This window comes from Sceloporus undulatus, chromosome 7, assembly GCF_019175285.1.
Source record: "Sceloporus undulatus isolate JIND9_A2432 ecotype Alabama chromosome 7, SceUnd_v1.1, whole genome shotgun sequence".
Lineage (NCBI taxonomy): Eukaryota > Metazoa > Chordata > Lepidosauria > Squamata > Phrynosomatidae > Sceloporus > Sceloporus undulatus.
In genome coordinates this window covers 29,360,282-29,379,676 of record NC_056528.1, presented here as the reverse complement: position 1 = coordinate 29,379,676, position 19,395 = coordinate 29,360,282, and the positions used below count along the sequence as shown (strand labels likewise).

At 44.5% G+C, this 19,395-nt stretch overlaps 1 protein-coding gene across 2 annotated transcripts; it reads left to right on the top strand.

The window, feature by feature from the left end:
* Nucleotides 1–17,312, top strand: UHRF1 (ubiquitin like with PHD and ring finger domains 1). 2 transcript variants are annotated; one of them, XM_042479460.1, is made up of 17 exons: nucleotides 1–89; nucleotides 1,307–1,472; nucleotides 5,552–5,815; nucleotides 6,587–6,762; nucleotides 7,097–7,312; nucleotides 7,552–7,661; nucleotides 8,264–8,450; nucleotides 8,584–8,707; nucleotides 9,143–9,250; nucleotides 9,571–9,675; nucleotides 10,171–10,277; nucleotides 10,926–11,088; nucleotides 12,091–12,228; nucleotides 12,626–12,731; nucleotides 12,821–12,978; nucleotides 13,851–13,949; nucleotides 15,997–17,312. In XM_042479460.1, exons 2-17 carry the CDS (start codon nucleotides 1,320–1,322, stop codon nucleotides 16,141–16,143), a joined length of 2,361 nt encoding a protein of 786 aa, XP_042335394.1. In that variant the 5' UTR covers nucleotides 1–89; nucleotides 1,307–1,319; the 3' UTR covers nucleotides 16,144–17,312. The 2 variants fall into 2 exon arrangements, with proteins under 2 accessions (XP_042335394.1, XP_042335395.1); XM_042479461.1 differs by lacking the exon at nucleotides 1–89 and adding an exon at nucleotides 113–162.
* The last annotated feature ends 2,083 nt before the right edge of the window (nucleotides 17,313–19,395 follow it).

Here is a 19,395-nt window from a genome sequence, read left to right as displayed (position 1 = left end):
AGGGAGGGGAGGAGAGGAGAGAGAAGTTGCTGGCGAAGTTAGGCTGAGCGGTCGCGTTGTTCCTGGTGGGAGACTTCGAGGCGAAGAGGGTGAGGCTCCGGGGGCGAAGGGAGCCCCAAAAGGCGGCTCTTTCCGCGCTGGAGCCGGGAAAGGAGGACGGGGGTGGATATTCGTGGCTCAGGGGTCGAAGGGGGCCCATTACGTGAAGGGAGAGAGGGCTTTGGGGGGCTGCGAGGGGGAAATGGTGGCTGGGGGGTAGCTGGGCTGATAGGGGAAGGAGGGGAGGCCGCTGAGGGGGCCTTTGGGGGGCAGGAGGCGGTTGGAAGGGAGCATGGGGGTCTTTGGAGGGGTCCCAGGGAAAATATGGGGGGCTCTTGGGGGGATTTGGGGGTCTTGGGGGGGTCTCTTGGGAGAATATGGGGGTCTATGGGGAAATATGGGGGTCTCTTGGGGGGAATATAGGTGTCTTGGGGCGACTCTTGGGAGAATATGGGGTCCTTGAGGTGAGTATAAGGGTCTTGAGGGGGTCTCTGGGGGGAATATGGGGTTTTGGGGGTCCCATGAAGTATATGGCGGTCTTGAGGGGAGTATAAGGGTCTTGGGATGTCTCTGGGGGTCTTTGGAGGGCTCCCAGGAAAAATATAGGGGTCTTGAAGGGCTGGGGGGCATATAGGGATCTTGGGGGAAGTATAAAGGCCTTGGGGGTGTTTGAGGGAGTATGGGCATCTTTTGGGGGTGTATGGGGGTAATATTGGGTCCCAGGAAGAACATGGGGGTCTTAGCAGAAATATGAGGGTCTTGGGGGGCCTCTGGGGATTATAGGGGACTTCAGCAGGGTTTTGGGGGGTCTTAGGGGGGTCCATGAAAGGTATTGGGGTCTTTGTGAGGCGTATGGGGCTCTTTTGGGGGGCAGAGAGAGTATGATGCATCTTTTAGGTGGAGTACTGCGGTCTTTGGAAGGAATAAGGTGGTCTTGGGGGGGTATACCAGAGAGAGCATGGAGGAACATGGCGTGTCCTTTTGGGTCGGTAGAAGGCGATGCAGAGGAAATAGAAACATGCTGATCTGCATAGAAATGGCGGTGCATACTTTCCTGGAGGGTCTTGGCGAATCAGACGCAAAGGTGGTGAACCTGAAAGTCCCATCTTTTGAAGGATAGTGGAATAAATACGTTAAGGAGCAGGAAGAAGGGCAAGTGTTTGATGGCGGGGAGAACTGTTGCACCCTTGTGTGTGTGTGCACATCTCTTTCCCATTCCCCTCTGTCCCATGTTTGTAACTCATTGGCTTTAACTGTCCTTCGACAGAGGCACCGCCACAATGTGGATCCAAGTGCGCACCATGGACGGGAAGGAGACGCACCGCGTGGACTCCCTTTCCAAGCTCACCAAAGTGGAGGACCTGCGCCAGAGGATCTATGAGACGTTCAACGTCGCGCCCGACAGGCAGAGGCTCTTCTACAGGGGCAAACAGGTACTCAGCTTTTCACTCTCTCAAGAGACTGCTGTTTTACTCTGGTTGCCTCCTCAATGCCTGGGGTGCTTTGATGGCAGGGGTTTGGACTGGACCCTTGGGGTCTCTTCCAGCTCTGTGATTCTATGGCTGCATCCACACTGGAGAAATAACCCGGTTTGGCACTGCTTTAACTGTCCTGGCTCAAGGCTATGGAATTCTGGGAGTTGGAGTTTGTTGTGGGCCCAGAGGGGAGCGGAGCTCCGCTCTGGGCCCCACAACAAACTCCAACTCCCAGAATTCCATAGCAAAGAGTCAGACAAAGAATTAAAGCTGTCTCAAACTGGATTATTTCTCCAGTGTGGATGCAGCCCAAGATTCTAGTGTGGCACCAAGAAAACAAAGAGTGCATTTAAAAAGAAAGTAGGGTCCCCCCCAGGATTTTTAAGCATGATATACACTGGGGTTTTTTAGTCTTCAGTAGAGAGAATCGCAGTGGCCAGCCACATCCTGAAAACCGCATTGCCTTGCGCAGCAAGTCCTTCGAACTGGCGTAAAGACGGCCTGCAGATCTGGATCTCGAAAGCACGTGCTGAGCAATGCGAAAGCCATGGCGCTTGCCAGGTGGGAGAAATGAGAGGCGTATCGTGGCGCCCTCTGTTGCTGTTTTAACTGGAACAGAAATCGGAGGTTGAGCATCGTCGGGGAGTCATGGCTGAGCATGACATGGAACGGTTGGAAGAGCTGCTTTGGGGAGACTTGTGTGAATCGACTCAGAACTTTTCAAAGGAAGTTTTGCCTTCCCTTTGTTAGGAAGGGGACGAAAACCAAAACAGAATCGCACTGCCATCTAGCGACTTCGTCCAAGCAGTGCTTCATGCTGTCTGCGCATGCTCTTTCCAGTTATGGGTGGCTGCCCTCCTTAAAGTATCCACATACTTCTTGCCAGATTGTCTTGCTGCAGAAGAAGAAATTCCAGAAGGCCTTCAAAATGGGAAGCAAAAGGGCCCTGCCACACTTAATTTAAATGCAAAGAAACGTGTTACACTTTTGCTCCAACATTTCCTTTTTTGAATATCTTTTACTATTACTTAAAATTAAGATAAGGAACAAAGTTCTTACACAGTATTCATATTTAGTTGCTACACCCATTTCCTTTTTATTTCCATTAGTAAAGTTCTGATGTACGGATTTCTTTCTGTTATCTTATGCGCCAACATTTTCAGTGTCTTCCTGTTCTCTGGTCAAAATTCAGACTGCTGAGTTTAGCAGTTGCCCAGATAGGCAAGGGCCATATTCTTAAAAACTGAGAATGCCTCTCTGGAGCATCACCAGGCTTTCTGAACTTGATTTAGTTGAGTGACAAATGCTTCAAATGTAGGCTGTTTGTGTGTTCTTAATATGCTTTTTACATATCTGGATGTCTGGCATACGGTTCTCTATAGTCCAGCACTGCATCCTCCTCACTTGTGCTGGGATTTGGATGCGGAGGTTGCTTCCCTTCGGCTTGTACTTCACATTATGTTCCAGGAAACCCTAAGGGCTCTTCAGAGAAAAGAACATTAACTCTGGTAAAAAGATTACCTGAAGGTACCGACACTGCTCTTTCCTGAAATGCTGAGCTGGGCATGAGGTGGGTGGTGGGTGAGAGTATCCCCAGGTAAGATGCTGTTTTATATGGGGGAACAGTGAGATCCAGTAGGCTTGGTACTTTGTGGAAACAGACAGCATGTCCTACAATATTAGCATCGCATCGTGAGAACGGGAATGATACCAAGTCAGGCTGTTGTTCATCTAGCTCAGGATTATTAGTATTAGTATTCTTATTACCTTCTCTCAAGACTGGGATTTGGGGCGGCTAACTACATTAAAAAACAGTACAATTAAAAGTGTACAAAAGTAGTAATTAAAACGGAATTAAATTACTGCAATAATTAAAACAAATTACATGTCCAAATATCAAATAGTTTAAAAAGATGAAAATGTTTGAAACACGTTAAAACAATATACCTGCCGACTCTGCAAAGTTTCAGTTTCCCCCACGTTTTATCTGGAGGGAACTGAGCCTGGGACCTTTGGTGTTGAAAGCATGTGTTCACCTGTTGCGCTGCGAGTTGCGTGACTTCCTTGGCAGGCAGAGGAATTATTGGGGAAGGATGCTAAAAATCATTCTCTTAAGGCTTCTACAAGGGCTGGTTCCAAAGTGGATCACTAGCTGTTTTCCTGTATATTAGCTTCTGGTTTTAATTATAAAAGTGATTTTGCAGAATTCAATGGCCTTGCATTCAGTTCTATTTCATGTAGCTAATATTTTGTCATTTAGTCAATGCTAATCTTTTGTCATGTGTATTTAGTAAGTCCCTAGAGGAGTTATTATTATTATAATGCTTTATTCACACAGCGCTACACTTGCAATCAGTTAATAATAAATAATAATATAATAAATTTATTATTTTATACCGCCCTTCCATAGATCAGGGCGGTTCACAGCAAATATCAATAAAACAATTAAGAATACATAAAAACACCCTCTCTCTCACTGACCCCTCCCCCTGGTAAAAGCCACCACAGCGGCAAGACAGTCCTCGCAGTTCTGGGGAGCTTCTTCCCAGGTGACATGGGGGGGGGGCAGCGGCAGAAGTAGTCCTCCACCAGCTCTCTCTCAGGCAGTCCCCGATGTTGCTGGGTCTGCCTGATGGCTCCCTCTGAGGCCGAGATGACATTTGAAGAGGGAGGGGCCTCTTCCTTCAGGCAGTCCTCGATGTTGCTGGGTCTGCCTGATGGCTTAAAATAGACCAAAGTAAAATAAAGGCCATAAAGATTTTGATTCAAAGAAGGTGTTACATCTCCATTGAATGAAGATTAACAGGCAACCAGATACAGCATGTGATTCTAGCTTTGCTCCAGCGTCCACAAAGTTTTGGAATTTGGTTACTCTTACTTGAAAAGACAAATCAATTCATAATTGCACCTACAGCTTTTTTCGTTACAAAGCTTTTTCTTTTTAATGATACATACCAAAACGATTTGTCTTCCAAATTTCCAGCCTTTTTGCTGCGGGAAGAAAATGGCAGCTAGATACTCTTTCCTGGGCAAATGGCTTGGAGCCCAGTGTGTGCCTGTGTTTTCAGTGCCAGTCCTCCTCCTGTCAGAGAATCTGCCTCTACTGCTGGGCACAGTAACCTGGCAAGTGCCTCTTTTGTTGACAAAGGAGGGGACGCGTGCGCGCATGCTTGTGTGTATGTGTGTGTTGCTTTTGTCCTGGCCAGTGCTGATTCTCAAAGCAGAGTTGTTCTGCAGACGCTACCCTGTCCAAACATGCACTGACGCTTTGCTACCAGACACCCTCCGTATCGGGAAATGAGAGGTCACTCTCCAGGCTTCTTTGGCACAGGAAAGCGCTTGCTCCCTGTTGTGAGGAACAGGTGTCAGCAAAGGGGTGATTCACACATTTTGGTTTAGTGTGCGGAACAGTGGAGGAGTTAGTAGCTATTGAACACAACCTATAGGCTTCAGGGTTGGCTTTTGTTGCTTTGTGGGAGGGAATGCACTTCATCGAATCAAGATGTGCTTTGTAAAAGATAAGACAGAGACCTGGTTCAGAGGTAACAACTGTGGTCTAAGGCAATGGTTTCCACCCTTTGGCTCTCCAGATGTTTTGGACTTCAGTTCCCAGAATTCCTGACAATTGGCCAAGCTAGTCTCAGGGCTTCTCAGGAATGATCCCCGTCTGCTTTCCAAACCCATTGCCTTGGATGTGCTGTGAAAGCAGTAAGTGTTCTGGCTGATAATCCATAGGCTTGTGTATCAGTCAGGATTTTCCCATTATTTGGGGTAAAGGGTAAGGTAACAGCATGGGGTAGTGGTTTCAGTGTTGGACCACCACTCTGGAGACCTGGGTTCGATTCCCAGCTTAGCCATGAAACCCACTGGGTGACCTTTGGTAAGTCACACTCTCTCAGCCTCGGGGGAAGGTACTGACAAACCTCCTCTGAACAAATTGGAGAAAACCGTTCATTTTGGAATTGTTTAATATAAACTGAATGGCTGTTGGATTTCTTTATGTGATGCATAATATTCCTTTAACTCTTCTTTTACAGATGGAAGATGGCCATTCCCTTTTTGATTACAGTGTCGGCTTGAACGATATTGTTCAGTTGCTGGTGAGGCAAAGCCTGGCCCTCCAGCCCACGCCTAGCAAAGAAAAGGACGTTGAACTTTCAGACACAGACTCAGGCTGTGGCTCAGGCCCAAGCGAGTCTGATAAAAGCTCCAATAATGGGGAAGGGTCTGTGGAGATGGAGGGGCAACCCAGCACAACCACTCAGGTTGACCTGGTGGACCCAGGCTTTGGATTCTACAAGGTGAGGTGGTTTCAGGTAGTATTTTCAGATGTTTCTGTTCTAAAGCAGAGTATCTATTCTGTAAAGGCTGGGGTAGAAGTTTACATATTTTTAAATAACTCTGGTAGTTTTATGCCGTTTAACTCAAAGAGTCTTCTGAATCGTGTTTTGGGAAGTAGAACGTTAAGTAGGATTCTCCCAACTGCAGCTGCTCAGGCTCTTGTAGACTGGATTCAGCAGACAAGCCGAGGAAAAGCTGGTGGCTTTACATTTCTTTTTTGATTTTTGCAAGTGATTTCTGCCCGCCCAGGAGGCTGGGTTAAAAAGCTAAAAGCTAGCTAGGTTTTTATCCAAGGTTAATATCAAACTGAGGGACGAGGTGCCAGGAGCCCTAGGTTTAGCTCAAAGTATGCCGTGGTAACTACTCAAATCCACTAGTGGGCCTTGCTGTGATTTCCTTTCTTACTCAGGCAGGCTCCATGCGGTAGCACAGTAGAAACAAGCAAGAATAGCACAGGCTGCTCTTGCTGGGATCCTGCAACTTCCATGGCTTTCCTGAGGACTGAGCCCACACACGGTTGCTGGCTTTGCATTTTCCTTGCCTAAGAAAACATTACAATAATTCATGGGGGTCACCATGCACACACCAATCACGCTGCAGATTGGCCACCTAGGATGCAAGGTTTTGTTACTTTAAGAAATAAAAGCACCCCAGCCTTTGCAATGACTGCATTCACTGTTTGGCTTGTTTGAACGCAACTAAGTGGTTTGGCTTTCGGCTTCTGCTTTCAGATCAATGAGTTGGTGGATGCTCGCGATACGAGCATGGGAGCCTGGTTCGAAGCCATAGTGGTCAATGTTACCCAGAAAGGAAAAGCGGCCAACAAGGCCAGTGAAAGCGATGAAGAGTCGGATCTTCAAGAAAGCTTCCTTGATGAGGACATCATCTATCATGTGAAATATGAAGAGTGAGGGTTTTTTCTCTAGTATTTTTAGAAAAGTTAGCCTCTTGCTCTCAGATGGGCCACAGAGCCAGACACTGGAGCCACAATTTAGGTCTCGATAGAAGCAGACCTCCACATATTTGTTCTTAGTCCCCAAACTGGGATCTGGGGGAATGGATTGGGACTGTGTCGGCACTTCAGCTGGCAGTCAATGCCCCCTTGCGAGCTACCAAGTTGGAAGGAAAGCTAGTCGTTGCTTTGGAGGGTACTATATTGTGTCTTGATTGTTCAGAACCAAACAAGCAAACTCATGCCTCTCTTTGCTGCTCCTTGTTTGTCCATCCTCTTCTGAATCTAGTTATCCAGAGAATGGTGTCATCCAGCTGAGCTCCAAAAATGTTCGTGCTCGTGCCAGGACTACTCTGAAGTGGGAGGAACTAGAAGTAGGCGATGTTGTTATGCTGAATTACAATCCCGATGATCCAAAAGAGAGGGGATTTTGGTATGATGCGGAGATCGTACAAAAGCGAGAAACCAGGACTTACAAGGAGTTATTTGCCAAAATAGTTCTCGGGTAAGGAATAGGCAATGAGTACAAGCCATCTACCAAACTTCCAAGGGAAGTCTGACTCCTTGCTACCCTATTTGCAATCTGTGATGATGGCAGTATGGAATATGGTGTGTGTGTGAGCAATAATGTATTATGCTGAATTAGAATTGCAAAGAGTGTGAAAGCAACCATTTTTGCAAAAGTCTTGTTGCACATATCACAACGGTTACACACATATAATCTATTCTGATCTTCCTTTCTAGTGATGGTGGGGATGTCCTGAATGATTGCCGGGTTACCATTGTTGATGAGATCTACAAAATAGAAGAGCCTGGATGTGCTGTTCCACTCACGTCTGAAAGTCCAATGAAAAGTGAGTCTTATCTCTCTCCTGCCCCTGTTTACCACTGGAGAGTAGTTCTTTTTGGGGGGAGATGTGACACTTCAATTTGGGACAAGCAATCTCTGAAACTGGCTGCAAATTGTCCTCTGTTTGTTCCCAGTGGTTGGTATGGGAGTTACAAACTCTTTTGAGTTTCATAAATCTATTCATCCCTCACTTTATTTATATCCTGCCTTTCCCCCAGACTGGTATATAAGATTGCTTATACAGAAGACAGAAAATTATGGTAACACATATAGGTAAAAACATACAAACGTTGAGATTAAAACAGTATTAAATTAACAATGGAATTAAAGCCATTTAAAGGATTATTTTCAAACAGATTGAAATAGTACGGCACCATCTTATTAATAATCAGTTTCCAATATTTGCTAGAATAGAAAGGTCTTCAGTTGTTGCCGAAAAGACATTAAAGAAAGAACTATCCTAATGTCCCTAAGGAGAGATTTCCAGAGTTAGGGAGTAGCCACCAAGGAAGCCCTCCCTCATGTTCGTACGGTGGGTAGAAGTAAATAGTTTTGTGTCTTCTGTTTGATCAGTCTAGGGGTATTTGTGTGCTTTACTTTGTACAGGGCAGAGTGGACCAGTTTGTAAGCATTGTAAAGACAACCCTAACAAAACGTGCCGGATGTGTGCCTGTTACATCTGTGGAGGGAAAGAGGATCCTGAGAAACAGCTTATGTGCGATGAATGTGACATGGCTTTCCACATCTACTGTCTCAACCCACCGCTTAGCAGAATACCAGATGATGAAGACTGGTAAGTCAAAGTAAATAGCTGTAAATACTGTTTAAAGTTTTTAATATGGCTTCTAATGCAGACAGAAAGAAACCCGTGAAACTATTAAAAAAATTAATTTTCTTTTTTCCCTACCCACATTTTTCAATAACAGGTACTGCCCCGAATGTCGCAATGATGCAAGCGAAGTAGTTTTGGCTGGTGAGAAGCTGAAAGAAAGCAAAAAGAAAGCTAAAATGGCCTCTGCTAATTCTTCCTCCCAGCGGGACTGGGGTAAGGTGAGTGTGTCCTGATTTTCCATGTCTTTGTTGCCCTGCAGTGCTAAAGAAGGTTGATTGGTATGTGTGGAAACTTTCCCTGGCACATCTGTATGGTCACCCATGTGTCTCAGGAGATGTGGTGTATCTTAATTGATTTGTAATTGTCCAGAGTGGGATTTGGCTTCCTTGGTAAAAAGGGTTCACAAGGGGCATAGGTCAGAATCCAAGGAAGGTGTTGGACAGCAAGTTATAGCAGCCCTAGCCAGTGGTGAGGCATGCTGGGAGTTGTGGTCCTAACATCTGGAGAGCTACATAGTTTCTTCTCCTAACTTTTTGTTGAATGGCCAATGAATGTGCCTACTTTCTGAGCTCCACATTATTGTCTACAATACTGGTTTGACAGAGTAATTTAATTTGTGTTAACTCATTGGCTAATTTTTGAATTTTTTAAAGGGCATGGCGTGTGTAGGCCGCACAAGGGAATGTACCATTGTCCCATCGAATCATTACGGTCCAATTCCTGGGGTTCCTGTAGGCACCATGTGGAAGTTCAGAGTCCAGGTAAGATGCTGTTTCTGGAACAGGAATGGGGATTGATCGGGTGAGCAAACGGAGAGCTGCTGATAGGCTAAAAAAAATCTTTGAATTTAGAGGAAGGAAGAACAAAGGCTACACAAAGGTGGGTGTGGGTGGATCCTCTTTAAGTCCTGGTTGTGAGGGACTACAAACCTTGGAGAATCTGTTCTTGTGTCCTTGTACCTGTTTCTTTGGAAAGGAAGTGCTGTTATGTGGTTCTTTGGTCACTTAACACTTGTATTGGGATTTGCCTTGACTGAAAATTCTCCACTATCAAAGTCAACCCTCTGACTTTCTTCACTCAGGTGAGCGAGTCAGGTGTCCACAGGCCCCATGTCGCAGGTATTCATGGCAGAAGTACTGACGGAGCCTATTCTTTGGTTCTGGCAGGAGGCTACGAAGATGATATAGTAAGTGATTGTGTATAAGATATTGTCACCTCTTTTCCCGAGAAGACCTTGGGAATACATAATGTAATACATGGGACATTTGCTTTTGGTTAGATACTTTGGGAACTATACAGACGCACCCCCTTTCTGCCCCTTCCTGGGAAGCCACTCTTTTTCTTCCTAAAATTCACTTCCACAGCAAAGCATTTGCTAAAGTGTCCTGGTTATTTGCTGCTCCATGCCCTTCTGACTTTCCTCTTGTCACTTCTTCCTGCTTAACAGTCAGTAACTGTTTGCCACTCCTCTATGTATCTGACCCATAGTTATGAACGTATTGGGTATCAGAAACATAGGGTTGGAAAAATATTTCAAAATTCCTTTGGTCCATAACAGGGGAAGGCAAGTAGGCATATCTCAAATTGTTCTTTAATGTTAACAAATTTATTTTAGTGTCTAACTGACTAATTGGATCAGTATTTCCCAGACTTAGACTTGGACTCTCTGAATATCTTTCAGGATCATGGAAATTCCTTTACTTACACGGGAAGTGGCGGCCGTGACCTTTCTGGGAATAAACGTACAGCAGAACAGTCTTGCGATCAAAAACTTACAAATATGAACAAGTAAGAAGAGGGCTTTGTAGAAAATGGAGGACTTCCAAGGTCTATTAAGGCTTGTGTGTGTGTCAAAGCATTTGCTGTTCTGCCATTGTTGAGTCGTCCATCTATAGCAGTTACACCTAAATGTTCTTGAGTATTTCCTAGTTCTGTACGCACACACACTTACCCAAAACGGTTATCGTTCTTATCAGAGGGAAAGGTGTTTTAAGGACACTGTTTCCCAGGCTAGAACTTGAATCTGCTGTTTCTTAGTTGTGTTTATCATTCTTCTGCTCTTTGAGATTCCGCCTGGGGCCATTTGTGCTGATGTTAAGATAAGCCAGAAGGCAGCTTATCTTAGAAATTGCACAAGGGAGCAGCTTGCTTCATCCAGCATGGTTTGAAAGCCTCTAGAATTACTTTTTGGCTTCTCCTGCTTCTTTGTGGTTTTGGGAACCACTTGAAACAGCTCTGCATCTTGGCGGACTTTAAGGATCACAGTAGGTTATCCTGGATGGAACCCAATCAAAAAGTGGAATGCAGACAGCAATAAATTCTTAGCCCAGCTTTTCTCAATCTCTCCCAGTCTGCTTTTGCCTTATATCTCCAAGTGGAGTTCTCTACATGGTCTCACCATTGCATACATTTGTTGTCGCACTTTCACCATTGCAGGGCTCTGGCACTGAACTGTAGTGCTCCAATCAATGATAAAGAGGGTGCAGAGGCCAAGGACTGGAGAGCTGGAAAGCCAGTTAGGGTCGTGCGGAACGCAAAGGGTGGCAGGCACAGCAAATACGCTCCCAAAGAAGGGAATCGATATGATGGCATATATAAGGTAAGAGTATGTGACGGGTAGGCACAGCCTTGGGAAATGTAGACTCAGCTTTGAGGGAAGAAGTACGTTCTTTGTTTTTGTTTTTTGACAAGTGACAAAAAGAGAAGTCTTTGAGGACTTGTCCCACTACCGTCACCAATGTGGGGACCCCACTTGTACCACTGTTATGGCACTGAACATGGCTATCTTCTAAATGTCCTCATGGATATTGCACTACTGGACATCATCCTTGAAGCATTGCTGGCACCACATACACCGTGTGTCTGAATCCAGCCACTCGGTTCCTAGAGGCATATATGTATAATAAAAGAACAAGCTTGAGATCACTTGGTGTATATAAGCATATGGTTGCAGATTTTCAAGGCATTGTTGTTACTTATCTAGCACATCTAAATCCTGATTGACTCTAATGCACCTCAGTAATTCTTTCACTGTCTTCTGTTAATCCTAACTGAACCTAACTGTCTTAACTGAGTCTGTCTCTAACTGACTCTCCATCCACACATTTCATAGTCACCTCAGTAACTATCTAACAGATCTAGTGTAGTGGTATGGTTTGAGCATTGAACTATGACCTTGGAGACCAGGGTTCAAATCCCCGCTCAGTCATGGAAACCCACTTGGTGACCCTGGGCAAATCCCACTGTTTCAGCCTCAGAGGGAGGCAAAGGCAAACTCCCTCTGGACAAATCTTGCGGTTGCCATAAGTCAGAAACGACTTGAAGACAAAATAACTACAAAATCTAACTAGTTTGTAGCTCTGATTGACTCATGTTTCTCACTCTGTCATTGTTACATATACCAGCCTTTCAAAAATCTCCGAATGTTAATCCAATCTAGTCAGCCCTTAATAGTCCATGCTCATACCCCTTCCCAACAAATCTGTACCTTATTACATATACTATATGCCACAGAGATAACCACAATTTAGCTTAAATTCTTTAATAACATCAACCAAGCTATATGAGGTATTTGAACCTTTCTTCCTATTTCCTTGTTAAGGTTGTTAAATATTGGCCTGAAACAGGAAAATCCGGCTTCTTAGTGTGGCGCTACATGCTCAGGAGAGATGATGAAGAGCCAGCCCCTTGGACCAAGGAAGGCAAGGAGAGGATGAAGAAACTTGGTCTGACCCTGCAGGTACAGTTCCAGTGAGAGACACAGCAGCTGTAGTGGAACACAGGTCCTTTTTATGAAAGATGATGAAAATCTTGCATGGTTCTTAGCTCAATAGGCAGCTTGGGAATGGATGAGGTACTCTATGGTTTTCTTAGTGATAGGCCTGCTCCTTACTCTGTTTATTCCATTCCTGCAGTGTTTGGTCCTTTGACATTAGTGATAGCAGAAATATTATTGTGGGTCATGGATTTGGATCATGTCGTTTAACAGTGTACTTAGAGAAAAGGAATTTAGGAATATACCTGCTAGATCAAATTAAAGAATCTAGCATTCTGTTATAATGGTGGCAAGGATCTTCTTATTATGAAGGGAAGTTATATGAAGGGCAGACTTAACATTTTTACACATCCCAATTTAGTATCCTGAGGGGTATCTGGAAGCTGTTGCAAACAAAGATAAAGAAGATAGCAAGAAAATAGAAGAGGAGGAAACCCCAGGAAAAGGGAAGAGGAAAAGGAAATCTGGTAAGTCAGCTTTGGTTAATAAACTCATCTGTTCTCTTCATTTTTATCCCAACTTTTTAAACGTTCTGTATAATTTATCTTTTAACCAGGAAATGAATTGGACCATGCTGTTTCTCCTTCTGGCACACCGAAGAAGACCAAAGGGGAGGTCTACAAGCTCACTCCCGAGCAGAAAGCTCTTATTAAAGACGACGAAAGCAATACGAAGCTGTGGAATGAAGCACTAGAAGCCCTTAAGGACGGACCGGTACGTATGGGGTGGGCATTTCTTATCTTCAGTGGACTACATTGAAGTAGCAGCTGCCATTCTGTTTGGCTCAGTTTGTTCTGAATGAGACATAGTTTGTGTGTGGCAGCAGAATTACAGTGGTACCTCGGGATACGAATTACCCAGCTTACGAATTTTTCGGGATACGAATAAATCCCATAGGGATTTATTGTTTCGGGTTACGAACGTTTTTTCGGGTTACGAAAAAACGCCGGCGCTGTTTTAAATGGAGCCGCGGCGGAGCCGCGGCTTTTTTTCCCATTAGCGCCTATGGCAATTCGGGTTACGAAGGTTTTTCAGGTTACGAAATTAGCCGTGGAACGAATTAATTTCGTAACCCGAGGGAGCACTGTACATGGTCAAGCTCCCAAGGTAACAAGTGGCTCTATACTGCATCAGACCCCATTTTTTAAAATGCTCAGAACAAAACCAGGTTCTCTAGAAGCCACAGTTGCAGCTTTCCATATGGTTCTTCAGATAGTGATGGATGGCTAGATGATATAACCAGTGGTGTAGAATGATGGGAATTGCAGTCCAGTAACTTTGGGCACAGAGCCAGCACAAGGTCCTCCCTGATCTTGGAAGCTAAGCACGATAAGTCCTGTTTAATTCTTGGATGGGAACTGCCAGCAAATCCCAGTGCTGTAGGCTATATTTCAGAGGAAGGAACTGGCAAGACCTTCTTTTCATTATTCCTTGTGCAAGTAAATGAAAGATTTATGGGGTTGCTATAAATCAACAGTGTGCGCGCGCACACACACTGGAGAACATCAGCTTGTTTCTGGCAGTGTCAGAATAAAGTATGAACAACCATAAGTGTACTTGACTCATCCAACTCCATTTTATGGCAGAAATTCCTGAACAAAGTGGAAGAGACCTTCCTATGCATCTGTTGTCAGGAGGTGGTGTTTCAGCCAATTACGACAGTGTGCCAGCACAACGTATGTAAGGTGAGCTCTTCTCATTGATCTTCATGGTTTTGCCTGTTCTGGAAGGCACCCTTCTCTGTAATCCAGTGCCTGAGGCATGGTGGATGGTTCTGGGAAATGTTCTCAGAGGCGCATGTGGAGATTTCACTAGCGTGGAGTTCTAGGCTCTGCAAGTAGAACAGATTATATAAAATCGTGTTTTTAAACCCAATTTGAATTTACTAGAAAACATACAAAGAGTATCTACAAAGTTATTAATGCCTTACACACGGGGAAGCAATTTGATGCTCTCCATATGTACCATTTGCTATGGTATCTGGGGCTGATGGTATTTGGAGTTCAACATACACAGAGCCCACTACATTGGCTGGACGAATAGGAGTTGTTATTGCATGCACTTGGAGAAAATCGGAGTTGTTAAGAGACCCTTTCTGTTGCAGTGGGTGGGAGATGCATGGTCCTTAGCTGTTGTCTGACTGTAACTCCCATTACGTCTAGCCAGTATGAGAAGGAAAATGGGAGCTGTGGTCTCTACTTCTGCATCATGCTTTTTTTAAGACCAAGGGGAAAGGCCTTGAAGTTACCACTGATTTGCCTAGTCAGTTAAGCCTTTTGCCCATAGGCTTGTCAAATGGGACCTTTCTAATAATAATAATAACAACAACAACAACAACAACAATAAATTGGCTTTTATTACACAACAATAACATCTGAATATTCCAAAGGCACCAGATCCTGTCTGACCTAGGAAGCTAAACAGGGGGTTAGTACTTGGATGGGAGACTGTCAAAGACTTCCATGTGTTGCAGGCTATATTTCAGTGGAAGGAACTGGCCAAACCAGTTCTGACTATTCCTTGCCTGTGAAATTAATGGGGTCAGCATAAGTAGGATACTTGAGGGCACATACAGGCACACAGTATATGATCAGCATTTTGGGAGATTAGCAAGATGCCCGGGGCGGTTGAGCATTAACAACACAATAGGAAAAGGAGAGGATGTTGAGAGTTCCAGTCTCCTCTTGTGACCTTATCAGTTCTTTGAAAAAGCTTCGAGAGCCTTCAATAGTGAGGCATTTACACAACTATGTGTCCTCTAGTAATCAGCCTGGAAACACATTTTTACCTCCAGTGCTACTGGGGGAAGGGATTTGATGGCTGAAACAAGTTGAGAAACAGGTTCCCCTGGGGCATGTTCTTGGCCTTTTGTGTCCTGAACAATGGAGAAGAAGAATGGCCACAGCGGCCAATGGATAGTTGTAGGGAGCAAGCTTGGTGTAGTGGTTTTAGAGTAGGACCTTGAGCATGTCACACTCTCTTGCTCTTGCAGAGGAAGGCAATGATGGCAAGCCCACTTGGGAGAAAATCTGGCCAAGAAAACCCTGTGAAAGTTTTGCCTTGGGGGTTGCCATTGGTCAGAAATGACTTGAGTCAACCCAACAACAAATTAAAATAAGAAATATGATATGCTTTATTATTAATTGAACTTTGTGGATTTCAGGGCACAAGTGCGAACAGTTGCAAAACCCAACCTGCGGCTGAGAGTGTTTCTGTGCCTGAGCAAGGGATTCAAAGCTTGGTTTCTCTAGCCCTATCCTTCCTCTGTCAACAGCCTTGCTAGGACTACAATTGCCAGAATTCCCAGTTGATCCTATTGGCTGGGGGATTCTGGGAGCGGTAGTCTAAAACGGCACCAAGTTCTGTCTTTTCAAGCTCTTCCTTGTCTCTGGAAGAGCGTGAAAGCTGTTTGGATGCGGTTTGAGCTGCTGGGTTTTGTTTTGGAAGGGATTGCTATTGTTTGTAAGTTTGCCACTTTTCCTCCGGGGACCATGTTTGTCAAGTTTATGGTTTTAAGCCATCCTGATAGCGGACTATAAATGTTTCAGGTAGATGGGCGTTAGCTTTTTCAATCCTATTTCCCACCTCTCCCTGGTTCTTCAAAGATGATGAAGTTGGTTAGTTTTCTACTGGTTCCTAGCAAAACCAGGCAGGCTCCAAAAGGCATTAGGCAGATAGGAGTGTTACAAGTGTCGCTGTCACGCATCTTTACACTTGTGTGTTTCCTTCTAGGACTGCCTGGATCGGTCATTCCGAGCCGAAGTCTATAGCTGCCCCGCGTGCCGTTACGATTTAGGGAAAAACTACCCCATGGAAGTGAACAAGCCCCTGCAGAGCCTTCTAAACCAACTCTTCCCCGGCTACGGCAACGGACGGTGATTCCAAAAAGCACTTCTGAGTCCCTTTTGTTCAAAATTGGTTTCCCCCCCCCCCCTCCCTACAAAAAAAAAACTTTATGGGGTTGTGGGGCTTTATTTAAATAGACTTTCAAAAAGCTTATGTTCCCGTTACCCCCCCCCCCCAGCCCCGCAAAACGCTGAAATTTTGAGGCGTCTGCTCATGTATTCTTGCGGTAGTGCTTTAAAAATTGCCAAGGAGCGGATGTGGTTAGAGATGCAAGTTGCCTGTTAGAAACGCAACACTACCGATGTTGGCAGAACCTCCGTTCCCAAGACCATGTTTTCATTCAAAATACAAAAACCTCCCCTATCCATACCTGGCGTCTTTGCTAGAACAATCTCGGGAAGCGCATGGATTTTGGCCATAAGTTAGATGTATTTCTTTGGCAGTCTTTCTTTTTAATTATTATTATTGTTATTATTATTCTTGCGTGGCGTGAGATATTAAGCGTAGGCTCTGCCGCCCAAGTCATTTGAAGCCCCCTCGCTCTTGGTTTTCACAGTGTACCAATTGCTCGCCTTATCAGCCTTTGTGTAAAGTTACTACCTCAGTCCCTGCATCTAGCAACAAGGTGCTGCCCTCTACTCATGGTGCCATAAGGGAAAATGTCAAAAAAGCCATTAGGAAGTGCCTTTCGGGGCTCCCTTTTTTTTAACTGGGACCCTTAAAATCAGCACTGGATTTCCTAAACTGCCAATACTTTTAAGTTTCGGAGTACTATGAATTGTGACGCCGCCGTTCCGTATCGTTCACTCTGGATAGCCATTTAGCTGTGCGTTTTTGCTGCTCATTCGCAACCTTCTTCCCTTGTTTTTGCTTAGCATGGAAACTTTAAACCTGTAACTTTGAAATGGAAAGGCTTGGTTATCAATTCAGTGGTTGGTATTTTATTTTGTCGTCGTTGTCCGTTGGTTTGTTTTCCGTTTTGCCTCCACAGCTCCATAACTTTACAGCGAATACCTCAGCATAAAGCCCGGTTGCCGTGAAATCACCGCTCGCATCGGACAGACTGGAACAAATGTGTTTTGTTTTTGTGTTGTTAAGAGCCTCGATAAAATGTATATTGTTTGGGGGAAAGGAACTATTTCTTTCCCTCTCTTTATGATGCCACGACGTTTGTACAAAGAGAAGTTCTCAAAATAAAGAGCCTTTTTACAAAAAGCTTTTGGAGTTGGGTTTTCTCAGACTGCGCCTAGAAGACTTGCATTTTCGAACCCGCAGCGGCTTTGACCCTCATTCACAGAGTTGGCGATGCCCGTTTGTGCGCGTTTTTGTCTATGTGTCCAGCATGGAATTAATTCCAGTGACAGACTTGCGAGGAACTGCTTGCGCTTGCAGTATTTTTGGAGGCAGCGGGAAGATGGATGCGTTGGAACGCTTCCTCTGGATTGCGTCTACAAGAAGCAAGGACCACTTATCTTCCAACTCCATTCATAAAAGCCGAGTTGGACTCGCAAGGACCTCCTTGCCTTTGAAAGGTCAGGATCTGAAACACCCAGTTTTCACAAACCTAACCTTGGGCTGGTAAGGTTCTTGAAAGAGAAAGGCGATACTCCAGGACGCATGTGCCGAGGAGTAAATCCCACTGAGCCCAGTGGGATTTACTGCTGAGTAAACATGGCTCAAGATCAAAGCGAGAGTGGTTTATTAGTACTATTAGTATTAGGACTGTTAGTGTTTTATTAGTTTATTTTGGTAACACTGTTCCTCCAGAGGTAAACTGCTCAGAGGTTGGTCTGTCTGCATGTTGTGGGGTTGGTTCCATGGAGAACATGCAGGCGTTTTCCAGGGCTGGGGCCATGGCCCTCTTTCACGTCTCTCTGGGTCTCCTCAGTCTGGAGAGACTTCCACTTCCTTGCTTCATTTTTCTTTCTTCATAGTCTTACTCCAGAATTCATTCGACTTTCTTCTCATGGCCCTTTTTAGTCCATGAACGGAAAATTCTTAGATAAGATGGAACTGACTTTGACAGACTCCCCTGTTTCAGTTTCTCAAGTCAATTTCCGCACAGGGATATATCTATCTATATAGATAGATAGATATGTGTGTGTGTGTGTGTGTGTGTATATATATATATATATATATACACACACATACACCTTACAAATAAATTATATACACATGTATACAGTATACATGTGTGTATAAATTATAAGGTATACTGTATATATGTGTGTGTGTATATATATACATATATAAGTATACATGTGTGTACATAATTTGTAAGGCATGTGTGTGTATATATAGATAGGTATAGAAGTATGTAATATAAACACGTGTATGTAAAATTTATAAGATATGTGTGTGTGTGTGTATATATATATATAAGGTGTATATGTGTGTGTATATATAGATATGCATATAAGTATATATATGTGTGTGTATATATATATATATACACACACACACATAAACATACATATGTAGAGATAGATAAGTGTGTGTGTATGTGTGTATATATATATATATACACACACACACACATATAAATATATATAATGGGACACATTCATTTTAAATCCTGGACAGTAAGGAATTAAATATTACTATTATTATTATTAGCCCCCTTTATTGATTTATATATGTGTGTGTGTGTATATATATATATGTGTGTGTGTGTGTGTGTGTGTGTATATATATATATATATATATATATATAATTAGATAAAGCCATTAGAGCAGACCCCTTTCCCTGTCAAAAACCACCCCCCTCAATACATTATATATGTGTATGTGTATATATGTATATATATCTATCAGTGTTGCCCCAGCAGAGTGAGTGAGGCCTTGGGGAGGCCTTTTGGGGGGAGATGGATAGATAGGAGGCCTTCCTTCCTCCCCTTTTTGCTGCTGCTTCTGTGCTGCTTCTCACGTACACACTCCCTATACAAGGCAATTGCAAGGGAAAGCCGCGTGTGCGCATGCGCCGGCTTGGGCAAACCCGGCCCCGCCCCCTCTCGACCCACGCCGCCCAATCAAAGCGGCTCTCACTCCCGCGGCCCCCTTCCCGTGCCTCCCTAAGCCTCTTTCTCATTGGCTCCGCGCCGACCAATGAGGAGAGAGAAAGAATCAACAACGGGAGAGGAAGAACGAAAGAAGCGTCTCTTTAATCCGAGGGCGGAGCGCGATTGGCGGAGAGGGACGTCGCTCTTAAATTAGGACCAATGGGAGCGGAGCGTCGAGGGAAAACAGCCAATGGGAGCTGTGGGCGGGCGCTGGGCGGCCGTTGAG